This window comes from Meles meles, chromosome 13, assembly GCF_922984935.1.
Source record: "Meles meles chromosome 13, mMelMel3.1 paternal haplotype, whole genome shotgun sequence".
Classification (NCBI taxonomy): Eukaryota; Metazoa; Chordata; class Mammalia; order Carnivora; family Mustelidae; genus Meles; species Meles meles.
Window position 1 is genome coordinate 68,879,070 of NC_060078.1, and position 17,127 is coordinate 68,896,196.

Consider the following 17,127-nt stretch of genomic DNA (forward strand, 5'->3'; position numbering starts at 1 on the left):
ATTATTACCCTGTTTATACAATAATAATAAAGCTTATTTAGCATATACCAGTCACCAAAATTTGTAAATTCTTAACACATTATTTTTAATTTGGGTTTTGTTCTATGAAAAAATATTTTTGTTTATTTTGGGCAGAATGAAGTACTCTTTTATTTTATTCTTTTGCTACATATTATTATTTTAGCATACCCACAACTTGTATGTTTGCTTACGGTTATTCAAGCATTATGTCTTACTGTATTATTCTAACAAAAGAATGGACTTGTGGCTTACTGATTGAGCTTTGCAAAATGTCTTTTTTCCTAATAGTTAAAAATGTTTTCTGTAAGTGACTCTTTATTTTTATTTTTCCTGTGTGTGTGTGCGTGTGTGTGTGTGTGTGTGTGTATTTGAATTAAAAATAAAGGTGCTTGGCGATTCACAGACCTGTACCCCTGGGGCTAATAATACATTATATGTTAATAAAGATATTAAAAGGAAAAAAAAGATACTTTGGGCAAATGTTTTTAGATACGATTTATAAAGAACAGTTTGAATATATAAAGCTATAGGCTCGTAGCAGTTAGTTTATAAAATAAATGTATATGATTGATTTGTTTCTATAGGGATACAGAAAAAAGTACCTATTAATTCTGCTTCTTTTATTCTGGGTGTTTGGGTTTTTAGAAAACCTTTGATCAGAGTACAAAAATCACTTTTTCAGGATTGTATTTGCTAAGATGGACCAGTTCACTAAAACTGCTATGACGGTATCTCACCTGCAGTTTAAACCGGATTAGGAATAGAATCCACAGATTGTAGAGATAGCCCTGACAACTAGACTGTCTGGATTTTTGTCTTTCTTTGCTAGTGGTTATTTAGAATGGTAAAAATGGGTGGGGTTCTATTGTTTAAAGTCATCTCTTTTTCTAACAGTAATTAGCACAATAATGAGACCTTACTGGGATTTTTTTAAGGTGTGATTTGTGAGTTTAAGTAAAACTGACTGCTTTTACAATGTCAGGCTGAACAGAAAGACTGGGTGTATATTAAATTTCAAGAAGTGAGAAAATTTTAAACTTATTTTTATATCTAATTATCAGTGAAGGAAAACTAGTAGTTATTGGGTACCTCTTAGGATACAGACATTGTGCTAATTAGTTTCATATATAATATTTTGTGACTAAAATTAATCAAGATTTATTTTTAGTAAAAGAATTATAAAGAAGACAGCTCTCTTCAGTCTGACTCTGGAAGAAGTGTCTGTGTGTGTGTGTGCGCGCACAATGTGTATGCATTTTCATTCCCACATGCACGTATTTAAAGTCACCTTTTTTCAGCTGGAGAAGCTATGGGGGAAGCCCTTGATTGGTCCTGTCCAAATCTGGGAAAGGATTAAGTTTTATTTAATAAGGAGTCTGTGTGCTTTGGAAACAGCATATTCCTAATGCAAATTTGTAATTACCTGCATTTATAATAACCACAATAAGGAAAACAACAAAATCCATTAGACAGCACTTACTAGACATTCAAACTGGGTTGGGCATGCACAATCAGGAAAGTGGTTTTCAATTGGGGTTCATTGCTGAAATCAGAGCTGGCAAAATGACCATATAGTTTGTTTTTTTTTTTTGATGACTATCTGAAAATGGACTAGTTTTAAAGTAGACACATAGAAGGAAAAGGATTTTATTAAGTACATATGGTCAAGAGGTAAGGCTAGGGATTCTACATGGATTATCCCATTTGAATCTTCACTATAATTGTATTAATTATTGGGGTATTATCAAATAGGAAGGGTAATAAGACTTAAAATAAGTTATGTTTTTAGCCAGATTTGTACCTTGTTTTCCTGAGAGTAGTGTAAGAAATATACTGATTGTCTAATTCATTGAAGGCCACGTAACTGGTAAGTGGAAGACCTAGAATGGGGATCCAGGTGTGTCTGACTTTAAGGAATTGATAAGCAACTTCATAGCTTCATTATATGCCCTAAGAGTAAAAGGTTGGAGAGTTGCCTTGTTGTTACCTCTTCAGATTTCTGCAGTTTTTTTCAAAGAATGTCAGTAAAGTTAGCTACATGTAAGAATAATAAAAAAAAAATTTTACCATGATACTCAAAATTTCATGTACTTTCAGTAAAGTAGGATGTAGGCATTTTTCCAGAATTGACTGCCATGCAAAGTGTTCTCAGCACTCTTAACTGAGCTCTTTATTTTATCTGTGTACATCAGTAGACAAATGTTGAAAGCTTCTTAACGTTCAGCTTAAAGAACAAGTTTCAGTTCACCATATAATTATACCTTCAATTACATAGTTATTTCATTCTTTCAGCTGGTCCTACGATTTGACTGACACCTCAAGTACTAAGTCTTCAGTTTCCTCCTGGTATACAGCTAATATTTGAACATTATTTGAAATATACACACATACATAACTCACACAGCTTGTTTCCTCTCTGATTGGGTCTTTACTTCAAAATGTTTCTTCTTCTTCTCTGAATATTTAATTTTTTTTTTCATCCTTCAAGATCTAGCTCACTCTCAGTCTCCTTCCTGCTTTTCCAGTTACTCTAGTATTTCTTCTTTTCTTTAAATTTAGAGAAGGGACTTAAAATTTAAGCATTTATTATATGCTAGACATTGTAAAGCTATTTATGTATTTTACCTCTTTAAAATGTCTTCACTACAGTTTAACAAAACAAGACATCATCATTTTATAAATGAACAGATTAAGGTTTGGAGAAATAGTTTGTCCAAAGTCACAAGCCACTGAAAAATAGAGCTAGGATTCAGAGTTGTTTTATAGCCTATACCGGTGTTTCTCAAACATTAGTGCACATACAGATCACTTGGGAATCTTGTTAAGATTCCTATCAATTCGGTAGAAATAGGACCGAAAGGTCTACATTTCTAACAAGCTAATGTTCTTCCTTCAAGCAGACTTAGAAAAGCAAGAGCATATTACATATTAATTTATTATTGATTATATACAGTTACATGTTGTTTTCTTTTTCCCATCTTTGTGCTTTATTTCTCTAAATAGGTTTTAGTCATTTTAATGGCAGGGTTTCTTTTGTAATATCTAAACTCTAGCTCTGTGGTTACATGGTAGGAGGCTGAAATGAGGGGATATGGGGGTAGTATCTGCAGTAAATACTTGTTTGATAGATGCATATTTCCCTCTGAAATCTTACCGTATGGAAAACACTGTTACATAATATCAGGAAGTGTTATTTTCTTCTGAATTTAATATTCTTTAAAGGAGCTATTAAATTACTGAATAACAGCTTACTCTGAGTCAGTCTTATGTTAATCTTAATAACAATTTAGAGGATAATTAATTTGGACCTGAATAGGATTGGTCACATAGCAAGTGGCAGAGCCAGGACTCAGACTCAGGACTGTGTGATGCCAAAGATTCTGCTCTATAAGGTTCTCAAACTGGCCACTCGAGATACCTCTTACCCTCAGACATATTTTCTTTATAGAGTGGTTTTTTTTTTTGGTGCTTTGTTTTTTAGACGGGGGGAAGTGAGGGAGGGGCAGAAGGAGGGAGAGAATCCCAAGCAGGCTCCACAGTCAACATGGCTGTCTCATGACGCTGAAATCATGACCTGAGCCAAAATCAAAAGAGACACTTAACTGACTAAGCCACCCAGGTCCCCCTTCTTTATAGTGTTCTATATAAGCTAAAGCCAAGGAATAAAAATCAGATTTTATAGGAGTTTTTCTGTTTCCTGTAAAATCTGGAAATCTGTTTTTTCCATATTCCTATAATGCAATAGTTAGCTCGAGCTGAGTAGTGACTGTCCTCCCTGTAACGCATCACTGAGCTAGCCCAACAACAAGTCTCTGTCATTTTTTACTTGAAGGCCCTTTGAGGCATTTGTGACCGCTGCTCTGTATTCTATGGAATAATCTTGTTACAATTCTAATTCCTATGTTTATTTTGTTTACAGAGTCTTTTATCAAGTCTTGTGAAACTGAATAGTTTGACCTTAGCTAGAAATTGCTTCCAGTTATACCCAGTAGGTGGTCCATCTCAGTTTTCCACCATCTATTCCCTGAACATGGAACACAATCGAATCAACAAAATCCCATTTGGAATTTTCTCCAGAGCAAAAGTATTAAGTAAGCTGAATATGAAGGTAAGCCTCTCTTTGTTTTGAGGGGGAGAAAAGCTGCTATTATTAGTACTTATACTAATATTTGTGTTTTCTTTATTAGTATGGAGAACACTTGTTACTTGCTGATGGAGCCTAAACTAATAATGATACATCAGGACAGTTTGTATTAGATAACAAATATCTTAGAGCCATGCATACTCTTAGCACTTTATCCTAAAGAAATCATCATAAATATCCATGAAAGCATAGTTGTAGGGATATTTACTGTAGAATTTTCAATTTAATTGGTACCAACCTAACAAAGGTTTCAGTTTTTAAAAGTGTATCTTTGATACACTGTTAATACTATGAAGTCATTAAAAGTAATACTCAAGGTTAGAAGAATATTAATACCAGTTGAAACATTCTCTAATATTTAGTAGGAAAAAGTTAAAGCATGCAAGATTGTTAAGGCATCCACACAGTTTTTAAAAACTGTTCTTAATGTGCTTAAATATATTAAGTATCTATAGATTTATATGTGTATATAGCCAGAATTTATTAAAATATGTTTATCTTTAAATACCATAATTATTTTAAGGATGATTTTTTTATTGAGGAATAATTGATATAACATTATATTAGTTTCAGTTGTACAACATAATATTCAATATTTGTATATTGGAAAATGTTCACCACACTAACTCTAGTTAATATTCATCACCATACATAGTTACGGAATATTTTTTCTTGTGATGACAATTTAAGATTTACTCTCCTAACAACTTTTAGATATGTAATATGGTATTATTAACTATAGTTGCCATGCTGTATCTTATATCCCCATGACTGACTTATTTAATATCTGGAAAGTTTATACCATTGGATTCCCTTTACCCAGTTTGCCATCTCCTAACCTTTACCTCTGGCAACCATCAGTCTTTTCTTTTTATCTTTGAGCTTGGTGTTTGTTTTGATTCCATATATAAGAGGTATTTGTCTTTCTCCATCTGACTTATTTCACTGAGCATGCTGCTCTGACAGTCCATTCACATCGTCACAAACAAGATGTCATTCTTTTTTATGGCTTAATACTGTCCTGTGTGTGTGTGTGTGTGTGTACTGAAATTTCTTTTATCTCTTTATTCATCCATGAACACTTAGGCTGCTTCCATATCTGGCTGTTTTAAATAATGCTGCGATGAACATGGGGGTGCATATATGTTTTTGAGTTAGTGTTTTCATTTTCTTCAGATAAATACCAAGGAGTGGGATTGCTGAATTGTATGCTAGTTCTGTTTTTAATATTTTGAGGAACCTTTATACTGTTTTCTATAGTGGCTGCACCCATTTACATTACCACCAACAGTGCACAAAGGTCCTCCTTCTTTTTTTTTTTTAGTATCTTCACTAGCACTTGTTATTTGTCTTTTAGAGAACAGCCATTCTGACAGGTACGAGGTGATAGCTCACTGTGGTTTTGATTTGCATTTCCCTGATGATTAGAGATGTTAAGCATCTTTTCATGTGCTTGTTGGCCATTTATCTGTATGTCATCTTTGGGAAAATGTCTGTTTGCATCCTCTGCCTATTTTTTATTTTATTAACATATAATGTATTTGCTTCAGGGGTACAGGTCTGTGAATCATCAGTCTTAACACAATTCATAGCACTCAGCACATACCTTCCCCAATGTCCATAACCCAGCCACCTTATCCCTAACCGCCCCCCGCCAGCAACCCTCAGTTTGTTTCCTGAGATTAAGAGTCTTTTATGGTTTTTCTCCCTCCCCAGTCCCATCTTGTTTCATTTTTTTCCCTCCCTTCCCCCCACAACTCCCCACCCTGCCTCTCAAATTCCTTATATCAGAGAGAGCATATGATAATTGTCTTCCTCTGATTGACTTATTTCACTTAGCTTAATGCCGTCTAGTTCTATCCACGTTGTTGCAAATGGCAAGATTTCGGGGTTTTTTGATGGCTGCATAGTATTTGCTCTTCAGTTACAGGAGTTCTTCATATATTTTGGATATTAACCCCTTATCAGATATATAATTTGCAAATTTTTTCTTCTGATGGGTGATCTTTAGTTTCTTCTTGTGTATCTGTATTCTCTATAGTGAATGAGTTTCACATTTGTAATAAGGAAAAAGGAAGAAAGAAATGAAACCTGATTTTTTTCCAGTGATTTTGTTTATAGTGAACAAACTTTAGGCCCATAGGTAAAAAGTAAATTGGCCATATAGCTAATTTGTTGCTGAGATGTAGGAATCCAGGGCACATAGATTTCCTGCTTCCAGGTGTAAGTGTTCTTTTGTATTATACTACAGGCTTTTATCTTTGATGAACTATTTCAACATAATTGCGGATCTTTATGAACTATAGTCTAAATGTAGAATTTATTGATTCTATGCATACTTGTAAATATATGTATCTTTTATGATAATTCTTTAGAAGTATGTAATAAGTGGACTAATGGGAATTCAAGATAATCTTACATAATCTTAAACAGGTATAAAATTATTGTTCATCATTTCAGTTATATGAGATTTAGTAGTAGTAATTGTATTTATTCTGAATGTTCTGTTTGTAATAAGAGTCTTGGAACACAGTAGTCCAGGTGTGGTTAGTTTTTTGCATTTGGTGATACATTTTTATGGATATGATGTTACTTTAACATTAGCTTGGAAAGTCTTGTTTTCAGTGAAATAAGACTTTGCCTAGAGCTTTGCCTTAATTTTTCTTCAATAGCATGACAGCGGTTTAATAAAATTTTTTTTGAAGTCAAAATGAAACCTGATATTTTCCTCCTCATAAACACCAGTAGTAAATTTTTTTTAATGAAAATGCTTTATCAAGCTACTAATTACCAGTAGTTAATAAGTTTGTGTTATAATGAATAGGTAGTAAATGTAAATATTATAATAAAAGAAAAACTTGGTTTTCAAATGGATGTTTGCTTCTGGGAATTAATCTTACCAATTATTTTGTGTAAAATGAGACAAGTAATCCATGTGTATTGCAGAAAAATTTAAAAATACAAATTAACAAAAAGGACATAAAATAATCCTACCACTTGAGGTAGCATCACTGTTAACACATTGGCATACATCAGGGGTACTGATGATCCTCTCTTGATACAAGTAACTCCCAACAAATACACTGTGGTAAGAGTTGCTATTGATGAAAATGTATTTTATATATAGATTTGAGGAAGCAGGAAGAAAAATAGTTAATCACTGGTATATATTTCACAATTTTTTCTGCATGTAGCTATATTTAATTTTTTTTTAATATTTTATTTATTTGACAGAGAGAAATCACAATTAGGCAGAGAGGCAGGCAGAGAGAGAGGAGGAAGCAGGCTCCCCGCGGAGCAGAGAGCCTGATGTGGGGCTCGATCCCAGGACCCTGGGATCATGACCTGAGCCGAAGGCAGAGGCTTTAACCCACTGAGCCACCCAGGCGCCCCGCTATATTTAATTTTTAAACAAAATTGGATCATATTGTTTCATAATCTGTTTTTTATTATTCAGTGAGATATGTATTTTTGCCATCTCTTATGAATTTTTAAAGTAAAATTGGGGATACTATCAGTGTTTTAATGATTTAATTTGCTATCTTCTTAAGATTTTTTTCCTCTTCTCCTTTATTGCTCAGTGTCTCTAGAATTGCTATGTTTATCTGATTTCCTCCTGGGCTGTAATTCAGTATTTCTTCTTCCATTGTGCTCATGAGCATCCACGTTTTATTCCATGATTTCTGTATATTATTGTGAAATGGGGAAAACCTATTTTTCACTGGGACCTTTGAAATCTCAATTGTCGGTCTATATAGTATATTTTTCTGTATCCAATATGGATAGTCACATAAGGAACAAAATAAAAAGGTTAAACTACTTTGGAGGCTTAGATTTTTCATTGCTTTTTCATTTTTTATTTGGGTATCAAAAGGGGAATTGGGTTTTATGTTTAATTAAGAATTTTCTTTCCAAAGAGAGGTGTATGTATTTGGAGCTTTTTGTTTTTATCATTCTACTGTGGTTACTTCTTTTTGTCTTTGCCAGGACAATCAGTTGACATCACTTCCCTTGGATTTTGGAACTTGGACCAGTATGGTAGAATTGAATTTAGCCACCAATCAGCTCACAAAGATTCCCGAGGATGTGTCTGGTCTTGTTTCTCTTGAGGTAAGTATAAAAGAGCATTTATTTAGAACTCTTTAGATCCTTCTGCATTCATCTTGCTTATAAAGTTTCCAATTTCTACTGGAGGAAGATCATAATTAGAAATGTTAGAGCTCTCTTAAACATAAAACTGTATTAGGATGATGAGGTATTAACTTAATCTGGGCTCAGTGCTTCTGAATTACTCTTGCCCACTAAAAATTGGTAGGTTTGAGTGCTATAAAGTGTCTTTAAAAGAAATGTCTTTAAAATTTAGCATCTTTTAGAACATAGTTTTTCCCTTAACTCTATTTAGGAATCCTGCACTCATGTCTACCAGAATGATTATGGAGTCCTTAGGCTGGCAATGAGGACCTTTCGTATGATTCTGGCCCACTTTTACATCCTAATTACCTAGTATGCTCTTATTTAACCAATTAGATATTTTCTTTATTGGGAATTTGTGCATGTTTCTAGCTCTGTATACATTTAATCTTTTAAGATTTTATTGATTTGGCAGAGAGGGAAAAGGGAGCACAAGCAAGGGGAGCAGCAGCAGGCAGAGGGAGAAGGAGAAGTAAGCTTCCTACTGGGCAGGGAGCCCGATGTAGGGCTCCATCCCAGGATGCCGGGTTTATGACCTGAGCCAAGGCCTGCGCTCAACCGACTGAGCCACCCAGGCACCGCTGTACATTTAGTCTTACTATTCTCAGTATCTACAGTATCCTTTTCTCATCCCTTTTTTTCCTTTTAAATTATTTTCCGTAATTAAAGATCCATCTTATTGTCCCCTCCTTAGTGAAGGATGAATTCTCAAGCTTCTGAGTCCCTGGAATGTTTGTCCTTTTTATGAAAAAACTTACTAATATACATATTTTTATGGGTTTTTTTTTAAGATTTTATTTATTTATTTGAGAGAGAGAAAGAGTGAGAGAGAACATGAGAGCAGAGAGGGTCAGAGGGAGAAGCAGACTCCCGGCAGAGCTGGGAGCCTGATGCAGGACTTAATCTTAGGACTCTGGGATCATGACCTGAGCCAAAGGCAATCACTTAACCCAACTGAGCCACCTAGGCAACCTAAATATATATTTTTAAAAGTTTCCTCTGTATCCATGTTTTCTTAAAATCTAATTTCTTTTTAAAATTATTTTATTTAGTAAGGTCAAATAGTATGTGTAGTGGTTAAAAGCATGAATTCTGAGCGAAGACAGATCTGGGTACAATTCCACTTTTATCTATGTTTATGGATTTAACTCGACCAAGCTTCAGTTTCTTCAGCTGTGAAATGAAGATGATAGTATTTTCCTCAGAAGATTGGAGTTCGGATTAAATGTGAATATGCAAACAATGCATTTAGTGCCTTGCAAGTAGTAAACTCAATAGCTACTGGGTTTTTCTGGTCTTATTATGTATGTTTATTATAGGTATTATCACTTTGCAGGGAAAAAAGTGGGCATAAAACATCAACCAGAATCTTATGTAGGGCTTTCCATTCTGTGCTCTTTTCCGCTATCCCCATACTCGGTGTTATCTTCCTAATACTGCCACCACCACCGTAATTTCTCTGGGAACAGGGACTATCTTTCTCAACTACTTTTTTCCCCTCTTCAGTATATTAGAGGATGGCTTGCAATATAATAAATATACCATAAATAATAACTATTGTGTATGAAATAGGCAGTTTAGAAATCATTACCTCCCTAAAAGTGATGGCTTGTAAGGGGTTTTGAATAAATAAGTGATTTCCTATCAGATACACATTGGTAACCACTCAGTATCAAAATACCATTAACTATATGAATTTTAGTGAAAGTAGTTAATTTTACATTTTATTTGTTATGGGTAAAATTAAACTTTTGCTTTCATTCGTTTCGACTTCAGTTAAATCTTTTATTTCCAATAGCTATGGTGATTTTTTTAAGAATAGTAAGTTGAATGTTTTATGTTATATAGTGAACATTGCTCTTAATAATTCACTCTTTGGGGACCACCTGGGTGGCTCAGTGGGTTAGGCCTCTGCCTTCAGCTCAAGTCATGATCTCAGACCTGAGATCTGATCCAGCCCCGCATCAGGCTCTCTGCTCAGCAGGGAGCCTGCTTCTCCCCCTCTCTCTGCCTACTTACGATCTCTCTCTCTCGGTCAAATAAATAAATAACATCTTTAAAAATATATATATTCACTCTTTGGAAAATTAGCAGTTTAATAAATTTTAAGCCACCCAATGGTAATATATAATTCCATTTCATGAATTACCAAACACTATCAATAATTTCTCTTAGGTTCTAATATTATCAAACAATCTTCTAAAGAAGCTTCCCCATGGTCTTGGAAACCTTAGGAAGTTAAGAGAATTGGATCTAGAGGAGAACAAATTGGAATCCTTGCCAAATGAAATTGCTTACCTTAAGGATTTACAGGTAAAACATCCTTGGTGATTTATATGACTAAAGTTTTTGGGGTACATTCAAAACTGCATATGTTTCTTAAGAATTTGATATAATTCTTTAATTAGAGATTTTTTATTATAGCATTAGAGCTGAGTTTTATGTTTGCTTTTCACTTGCTAATAAATGATATACTTTGGGAAAGTAAAATTTATTGAGTGATTTTTACCTAATCTAATTTACCTATTAATTTATCTTATCAGCTTAGTGGATATATTATTTTAAATTTATATCAGTAGTAGGAAATCCATGTGTAACTATCTTTTATTTTGTTAATATTTTAGAAATTAGTCTTGACAAACAACCAGTTGACCACCCTTCCCAGAGGCATTGGTCACCTTACCAATCTCACACATCTAGGCCTTGGAGAGAACCTACTCACTCATCTTCCTGAAGAAATTGGTATGAACCATTTGGATACTTGACTCTGTACTAATTTGCTCTTGTGTGTTTAAGCAGTATTTCAGATAAATAGGACAAATCTGTTTTTGTCACTTGATGTTACTCAAGATTCTCTTTCTCTCTTTTAAATAGAGCTCCAAGTATTTGGTTGGTTGGTCAGGTTTTGGTTAGGTTTCCTCATGGGATGTTAGAGATAGTACTGCATTTGAGAATATTTTGACCTACTTCCATTTCCATTATGTTTAACCTTATTTTAGATGAGTTATTTTATATTTCTTCCATTTAAAAATTACACAAGCTTGAATTAAACTAATAATGTCTTATGCCAAAAGAACATTTCTTCTTGAGGTTTTAGGATTAATTTTACTATTTGACTAAATTACTGTTTAATGGTATCTTGAAATGTTTTCAGTGTTTCATATAATCAATGTGACTACCTTGAGTTTTAGTCGGTGCAAGTTGTAACCCCATTTTACAAAGAGAATTATCAATTGAGGTTACATTATAGTTCTTAAATTAGTAATTCCATATATTATGTTCTTCCATCTATATCATGCTGTTTCAGAGACCCTTTATATTAGTGGTTAAGAATGGGTTTAGAGTTATATTTAATATAAGTTACAATTTAATTTAAAGAAATGGTTTTGGGGTAAGATATAATTCAAAATCTGGCCATGCTGCTTATTGGCTTTATGGCTTTGGGTAACATATGGAAACTCACTAAGCTTCAAGTTTTCTACTTGTGTAAAGTAAGAATAATAATAGTAGCATGTGTATTTAAAAAAAACTTGAAACTTGAAAACTGACCATAAAGGAAGAAATTCCAATTTAATTGGTATAGAACATGACCTGGACCTCAGAGTTCTTTAGATCAGCCCCACTTGATTTGAATATGCAATAAAATTGGGAGATCCATGGTTGTAGAGTTTTAAAATGAAAAGAAGAGAATAAGAGTCAATGTGTATTCAGTATATATAATGCCCAGGATATAGTATCATGCCCAACTGAAATTCTAAATAGTAACTGATTTTTTAAAAAAATAGTAATTGATTTGATTTTTTTTAAACAGGTACACTGGAGAACCTAGAAGAACTATATTTGAATGACAACCCCAATCTACATAGCCTTCCCTTTGAGCTGGCTCTTTGCAGCAAGCTTTCAATCATGAGTATCGAGAACTGTCCACTCAGTCACCTTCCTCCTCAGATTGTTGCTGGGGGTCCTTCTTTTATCATTCAGTTCCTAAAGATGCAGGGTCCATATCGTGCCATGGTCTGATACAAATCTGCTGGTCCCACACACTGTTCAAAAATAGACTGCCATTAATGTTTCATATCTATATCTGTATCTATTTATGTAGATATTGATATATTTGGCAGATTGATAAAGACTGCATTATGTGTTTCTGCTAATAGAGGAATCATAGCCATTTAGATTTTTTTTAATTCTGTACAAAAGGCTTATATAAGTTTTCTTTGCTGAACTTGATGGATGTTTTTCTGTTGTGTAATATGATATGCCAGTTTGCTAAAAACATTTGCCAACAAATTATGAAGTTATTAAATTTAAGGGCCAGAGGTAGTATAATTAGATATACTTTCTCTTAGCAAAAATAATGGACAATTTTGTTGCAACTTTTTATATACATTTTCCCCTTACCAGTTGTCAGATCATTGTACTATTATAGGCCCTAAAGGTAGAATCTTTCTTTAACTTATTTTGAAATTTGAGATTTAAATTTTATATATTGTTTACAGTCAGAGTAAATCACTGGATTTTTATTGTTTGTTTGTTTGATTTGCTCTGTTTTAATCAGTGAAATCTAGTTTATATCCTCTGCTAAAGAATTTGCATCAGCTGGTTTAAATATTAAAAGATATTTGCTTGTTGAAACAACTGGCAAGTGAAAAGATATAGTCAAAAATTCTAGAATTCTTTTAATTGTGTTTCTCTGATCAATTGTAAAGCAAAATACATGAAGTGAGTCTTTAGGTTGGGGGAGGGTATTGAGATCTTTTCTAGTATAAATATCTTTTAAGTTTGGGGAAACAGAAACTTATAGTATGGAAGAGTTTTCACTCCTGAAAGTTGCAGAATGACAAAAACTAACAGAATAATTTGGCAAAAAAAAAAAAAAAAAAGAAAAGAAAAGAAAAAACCCCACATAAACACACACACATTCTATATATGTATATACAATGCTATATAGATATGTATTTATTATATCATAAACTACAATAGGTAACTTTAAGGATTTCTCCCTAGCCTTGTACAATGAAATGAATGTTTTTTCTTTGAACACTGCAATATATGTATGTTTCAAGGTTATTTAACAGTGTACTATGGTTTTATATCTTGACTTGCCTTGTACATCTCTCAGTTCTGGAATATCTGCGTCTAAGCACAATATCTTCACACTGTGCTATGTTGCTGCTGAACTAAATGCACTTTTCCCCACATTTGGGGCACTGGCTTCAAACAATTCAGTTCAGTACCATTGATTTTAATCTCATCTTTCCTTTCTTGGTAGCTGTTAATACAATTACGGAAAAGAGGCACATTGTATAGAAGCCATTGATAGTTCAGTGGAAATTCTGTAAGATGTGCATGTGCTATTTGATATGTTTTCTTTTGCTTTACTGCTTTTAAGGCTAGCAGTACTGTAAGTGTGTGCCCGTTAGACAGTAACCTTACTTTTGGTAGTGTCATTCTAAGTCCATTAATTATTAAAGAGACAGAGCAAGTGCATTCTAGATACCATCCTAAAAAACATTTCCCATATAATGAATGTTTTGTGTAATTAAGTATTGCTGCTTGTTTTTCTTTTTTTTTTTTCCTCCATTTGGGTGGGCATTGTGTTTTAAATAAAACCATTTTTGAATTGAAGCTCTATTAAAATGGAAATTTGGAGTGTTTTCCTTTTTCTGGCACTCACAATCAGGACTTAGTTTGAGGTCGAACCTGGATTCATAATTGGCAATTTTTTAAGGAGCAAGTAAGAAATGGAAGGCAGGTGAAGATATAAAACCCTAGAATGCTTAAATGTGCTGTAAAACTATTGTAGATGTCACTGGATTTTACCAAGTAATATCCTTTCTTCTTTTTTTCCCGTCTACTGTGGCTTTTCAGTTAAAATTTTGTTTATAAAAGGAATTTGTTTATTACAGCTCTATATATCTATGTGTATGTGTTTTTTTTAAATATCATATCCAGTTGTGTTTATGTATAAAAATGATAGAACTTGAACTTTCAAAGCAGTAAACTAATTTTTTTTTGTGAGAAAAAAAGGTTATGTTTCTTAAAAATGAAAATAGATTTGGTTTTTGAAATTTTGGTTCCCCTACCTTCATTTATGTTAGTCTGCAACAGAAGTGCAGAAGGATCACACTCTTAACAAGTCATGTTACAGGCAGACCGTCTATAGCTGAGGACTGTAAAATTTTTTTAGGAAGTATAAAACATGTGCCCTTTTTATGGCTGCCACCTTGTAAAAGCCCTTGAATTTCATTATTTCTAGTAAGAAACTAAAATGGACTCTTAATTAGGACATCCTTGTGAAATCAAGAAATTTAATATTTAAACAGGGTTTGAATATATTAAGGAATATTGTTGAATGACTGTGAGCTAATACTTTTCCTCAAACTGCAGCAGGACTAATTAGCATATCCAGACATTTTCCTTTCTTTTGAAGAAATCAGGTGTAGTCGCTCAATAAGGCTCAATAAATTAAAAAAAAAGTGTTGTAGAATGTTACATTGGAAAATTGCTCTAAACTTTGCTTTTGTTAATATATCATGATATCAAAACTGCAAAGACAACGTTAAACAGTCCTTTTGTGGTAATACAGTACTTTTTAAATCCTGTATGATTATTTCATACAGAAAGAAGGGGGGAGATGCTACATAATTTATGGACTTAATGGATACATATGAAAAAAAGATAGAAACTCTTGAAGGAGAAAATACGCATAAAACATTTATTTGTACTTATATTCAAAGGTGGGTGATAAATTGGAATGAGCTCCAAAAATGTAATTACATAATTCTAATTTATCTCATTGTAAAGCCTGACTCATTTAACATGGATAAATGGTTATACGTCACAATTTATGTAGTCTTTCTGTGATAACTTTTGTTACAACTTTTGCTTTTCATGTCAGTTATTGCTAGGCCATGCATACTGAGTCCAAATTTCAGATCACAAAATTATAATTGTTAACAATCAGCAGTATTGGGTTGTGGTTAAAATGTATAAAATGGTACAATCTGAAACGGAAAAGGAGCACTAACAGTCATTATGTTGGGCGAAACAGCCATACATCAGAACTGCCTCTGGAAAACCAAGGTTATATGGTTATTCTTGTATGATTAAAATTAGACGAAAACAAATGGGCAGAGTTTATAAATAAGCAGGGAAGTAAATTCCTGAAATTTTCAAATTTACCTAAAATGAACACCTTATAAAGAAAGGCTTCCTTCTGCCTATACCAGAGGATAGAAAGATGGCATACCAACTATCTTTGCTAAAACTTTTCTCTTGCTCTGTTCTTTTGATTCTTTTAGTTAGTTTAAGTTTTAAGAGCCATTTTGGGCAATTGGAAGAGATGTAGCCATGTTTGGTTGATTTTCACATCTCCGAGAATTTGAATATATAAGAATTGTGATGTTGATTTGGGATATCTTGAGCGTTATTATATAACGTAAGTATTAAGATGTTTTATAAAATAGGTACCAGTACTTTGTTATTGACTAGAATGCCTTCTTAACCTGGTAACACTAATTCTAAGGAAACATATGTGGGTTTATTTATTTATTTGTTTTTTGAGAGTGTGAGAGTGAGGGGGGTGGAGAGGGGCAGAGGAAGAGAAAGAATCTCAAGCCGGCTCCACACCCCAGTGCTGAGCCCGAGCTGGGGCTGCATCCTACCACCCTGAGATTATGACCTGAGCTGAAATCAAGATTCGGACACTTAACTGACTGAGCCACCCAGGCATCCTTGTGCAATTTTTTTTTTTTTTTAAATTTCTTTTCAGTGTTCCAGAATTGATTGTTTATGCACCACACCCAGTGCTCCATGCAATACATGCCCTCCACAATACCCACCATCAGGCTCACCCAACCTTCCACCCCTCACCCCTCCAAAACCCTCAGTTTGGAGTCCACAGTCTCTCATGGTTCATCTCCCCCTCCAATTTCCCCCAACTCACTTCTCTCCATCTCCCCATGTCCTCCATCTTATTCCTTATGCTCCACAAGTAAGTGAAACCGTATGATAATTGACTCTCTCTGCTTGACTTACTTCACTCAGCATAATCTCTTCCAGTCCTGTCCATGTTGATAACAAAAGTTGGGTATTTATCGTTTCTGATGGAGGCATAATACTCCATAGTATATATGGACCATATCTTCTTTATCCATTCATCCATTGAAGGGCATCTTGGTTCTTTGCACAGTTTGGCGACTGTGGCCATTGCTGCTATGAACATTGTATAGCATATGGCCCTTCTTTGCACTACATCAGTATCTTTGGGGTAAATACCCAGTAGTGCAATTGCAGGGTCATAGGGTAGCTCTATATTTAATTTCTTAAGAAATCTCCACACTGTTTTCCAAAGTGGCTGCACCAACTTGCATTCCCACCAACAGTATAAGATTTATTTTGAACTTTGAAATACAAGTTAAAATATAAGTGCATTTTTTGGGAGATTTTAAGACTCTTAAAACTGAAGTTAGGTCATTATTACGCTTAAAAAAACTTTATATCCTTGTTAACTATCCTGCTGACATACACATTCTAGATGTAAACTGTTCTGAATGTAAATACTTGTTAATGATCAGGACTTGAGCTGGATAGTAATTTATGGTTTTTTAGATTGGGGACTTTTAAAGTTTGACAGGAAGATTAATGTCCGTACTATTAGTGTCTGGACCATTAAGAGTAATATGGGCAGGGCCATTAACGTGCAGGCTTTGCAGGCTGTGCAGTGTGCAACAGTGCTACATGTTGGGGGATATAGTCACATCATAGAT

The 17,127-nt window shown here is 33.9% G+C and overlaps 1 protein-coding gene across 6 annotated transcripts in view; it reads left to right on the forward strand.

Moving 5' to 3' along the window:
- The window catches only part of SHOC2 (SHOC2 leucine rich repeat scaffold protein), a 98,365-nt gene extending 82,531 nt beyond the window's left edge, over nucleotides 1-15,834 (forward strand). For all 6 annotated transcript variants that reach the window (XM_046027764.1, XM_046027763.1, XM_046027761.1 and 3 more), the window contains 5 exons: nucleotides 3,941-4,129; nucleotides 8,153-8,275; nucleotides 10,532-10,669; nucleotides 10,981-11,098; nucleotides 12,168-15,834. In XM_046027764.1, coding sequence (XP_045883720.1) covers nucleotides 3,941-4,129; nucleotides 8,153-8,275; nucleotides 10,532-10,669; nucleotides 10,981-11,098; nucleotides 12,168-12,376 — 777 coding nt within the window. In that variant the 3' untranslated portion in view covers nucleotides 12,377-15,834. The remainder of the gene's footprint in view (nucleotides 1-3,940; nucleotides 4,130-8,152; nucleotides 8,276-10,531; nucleotides 10,670-10,980; nucleotides 11,099-12,167) is intronic.
- Nucleotides 15,835-17,127: the final 1,293 nt, after the last annotated feature.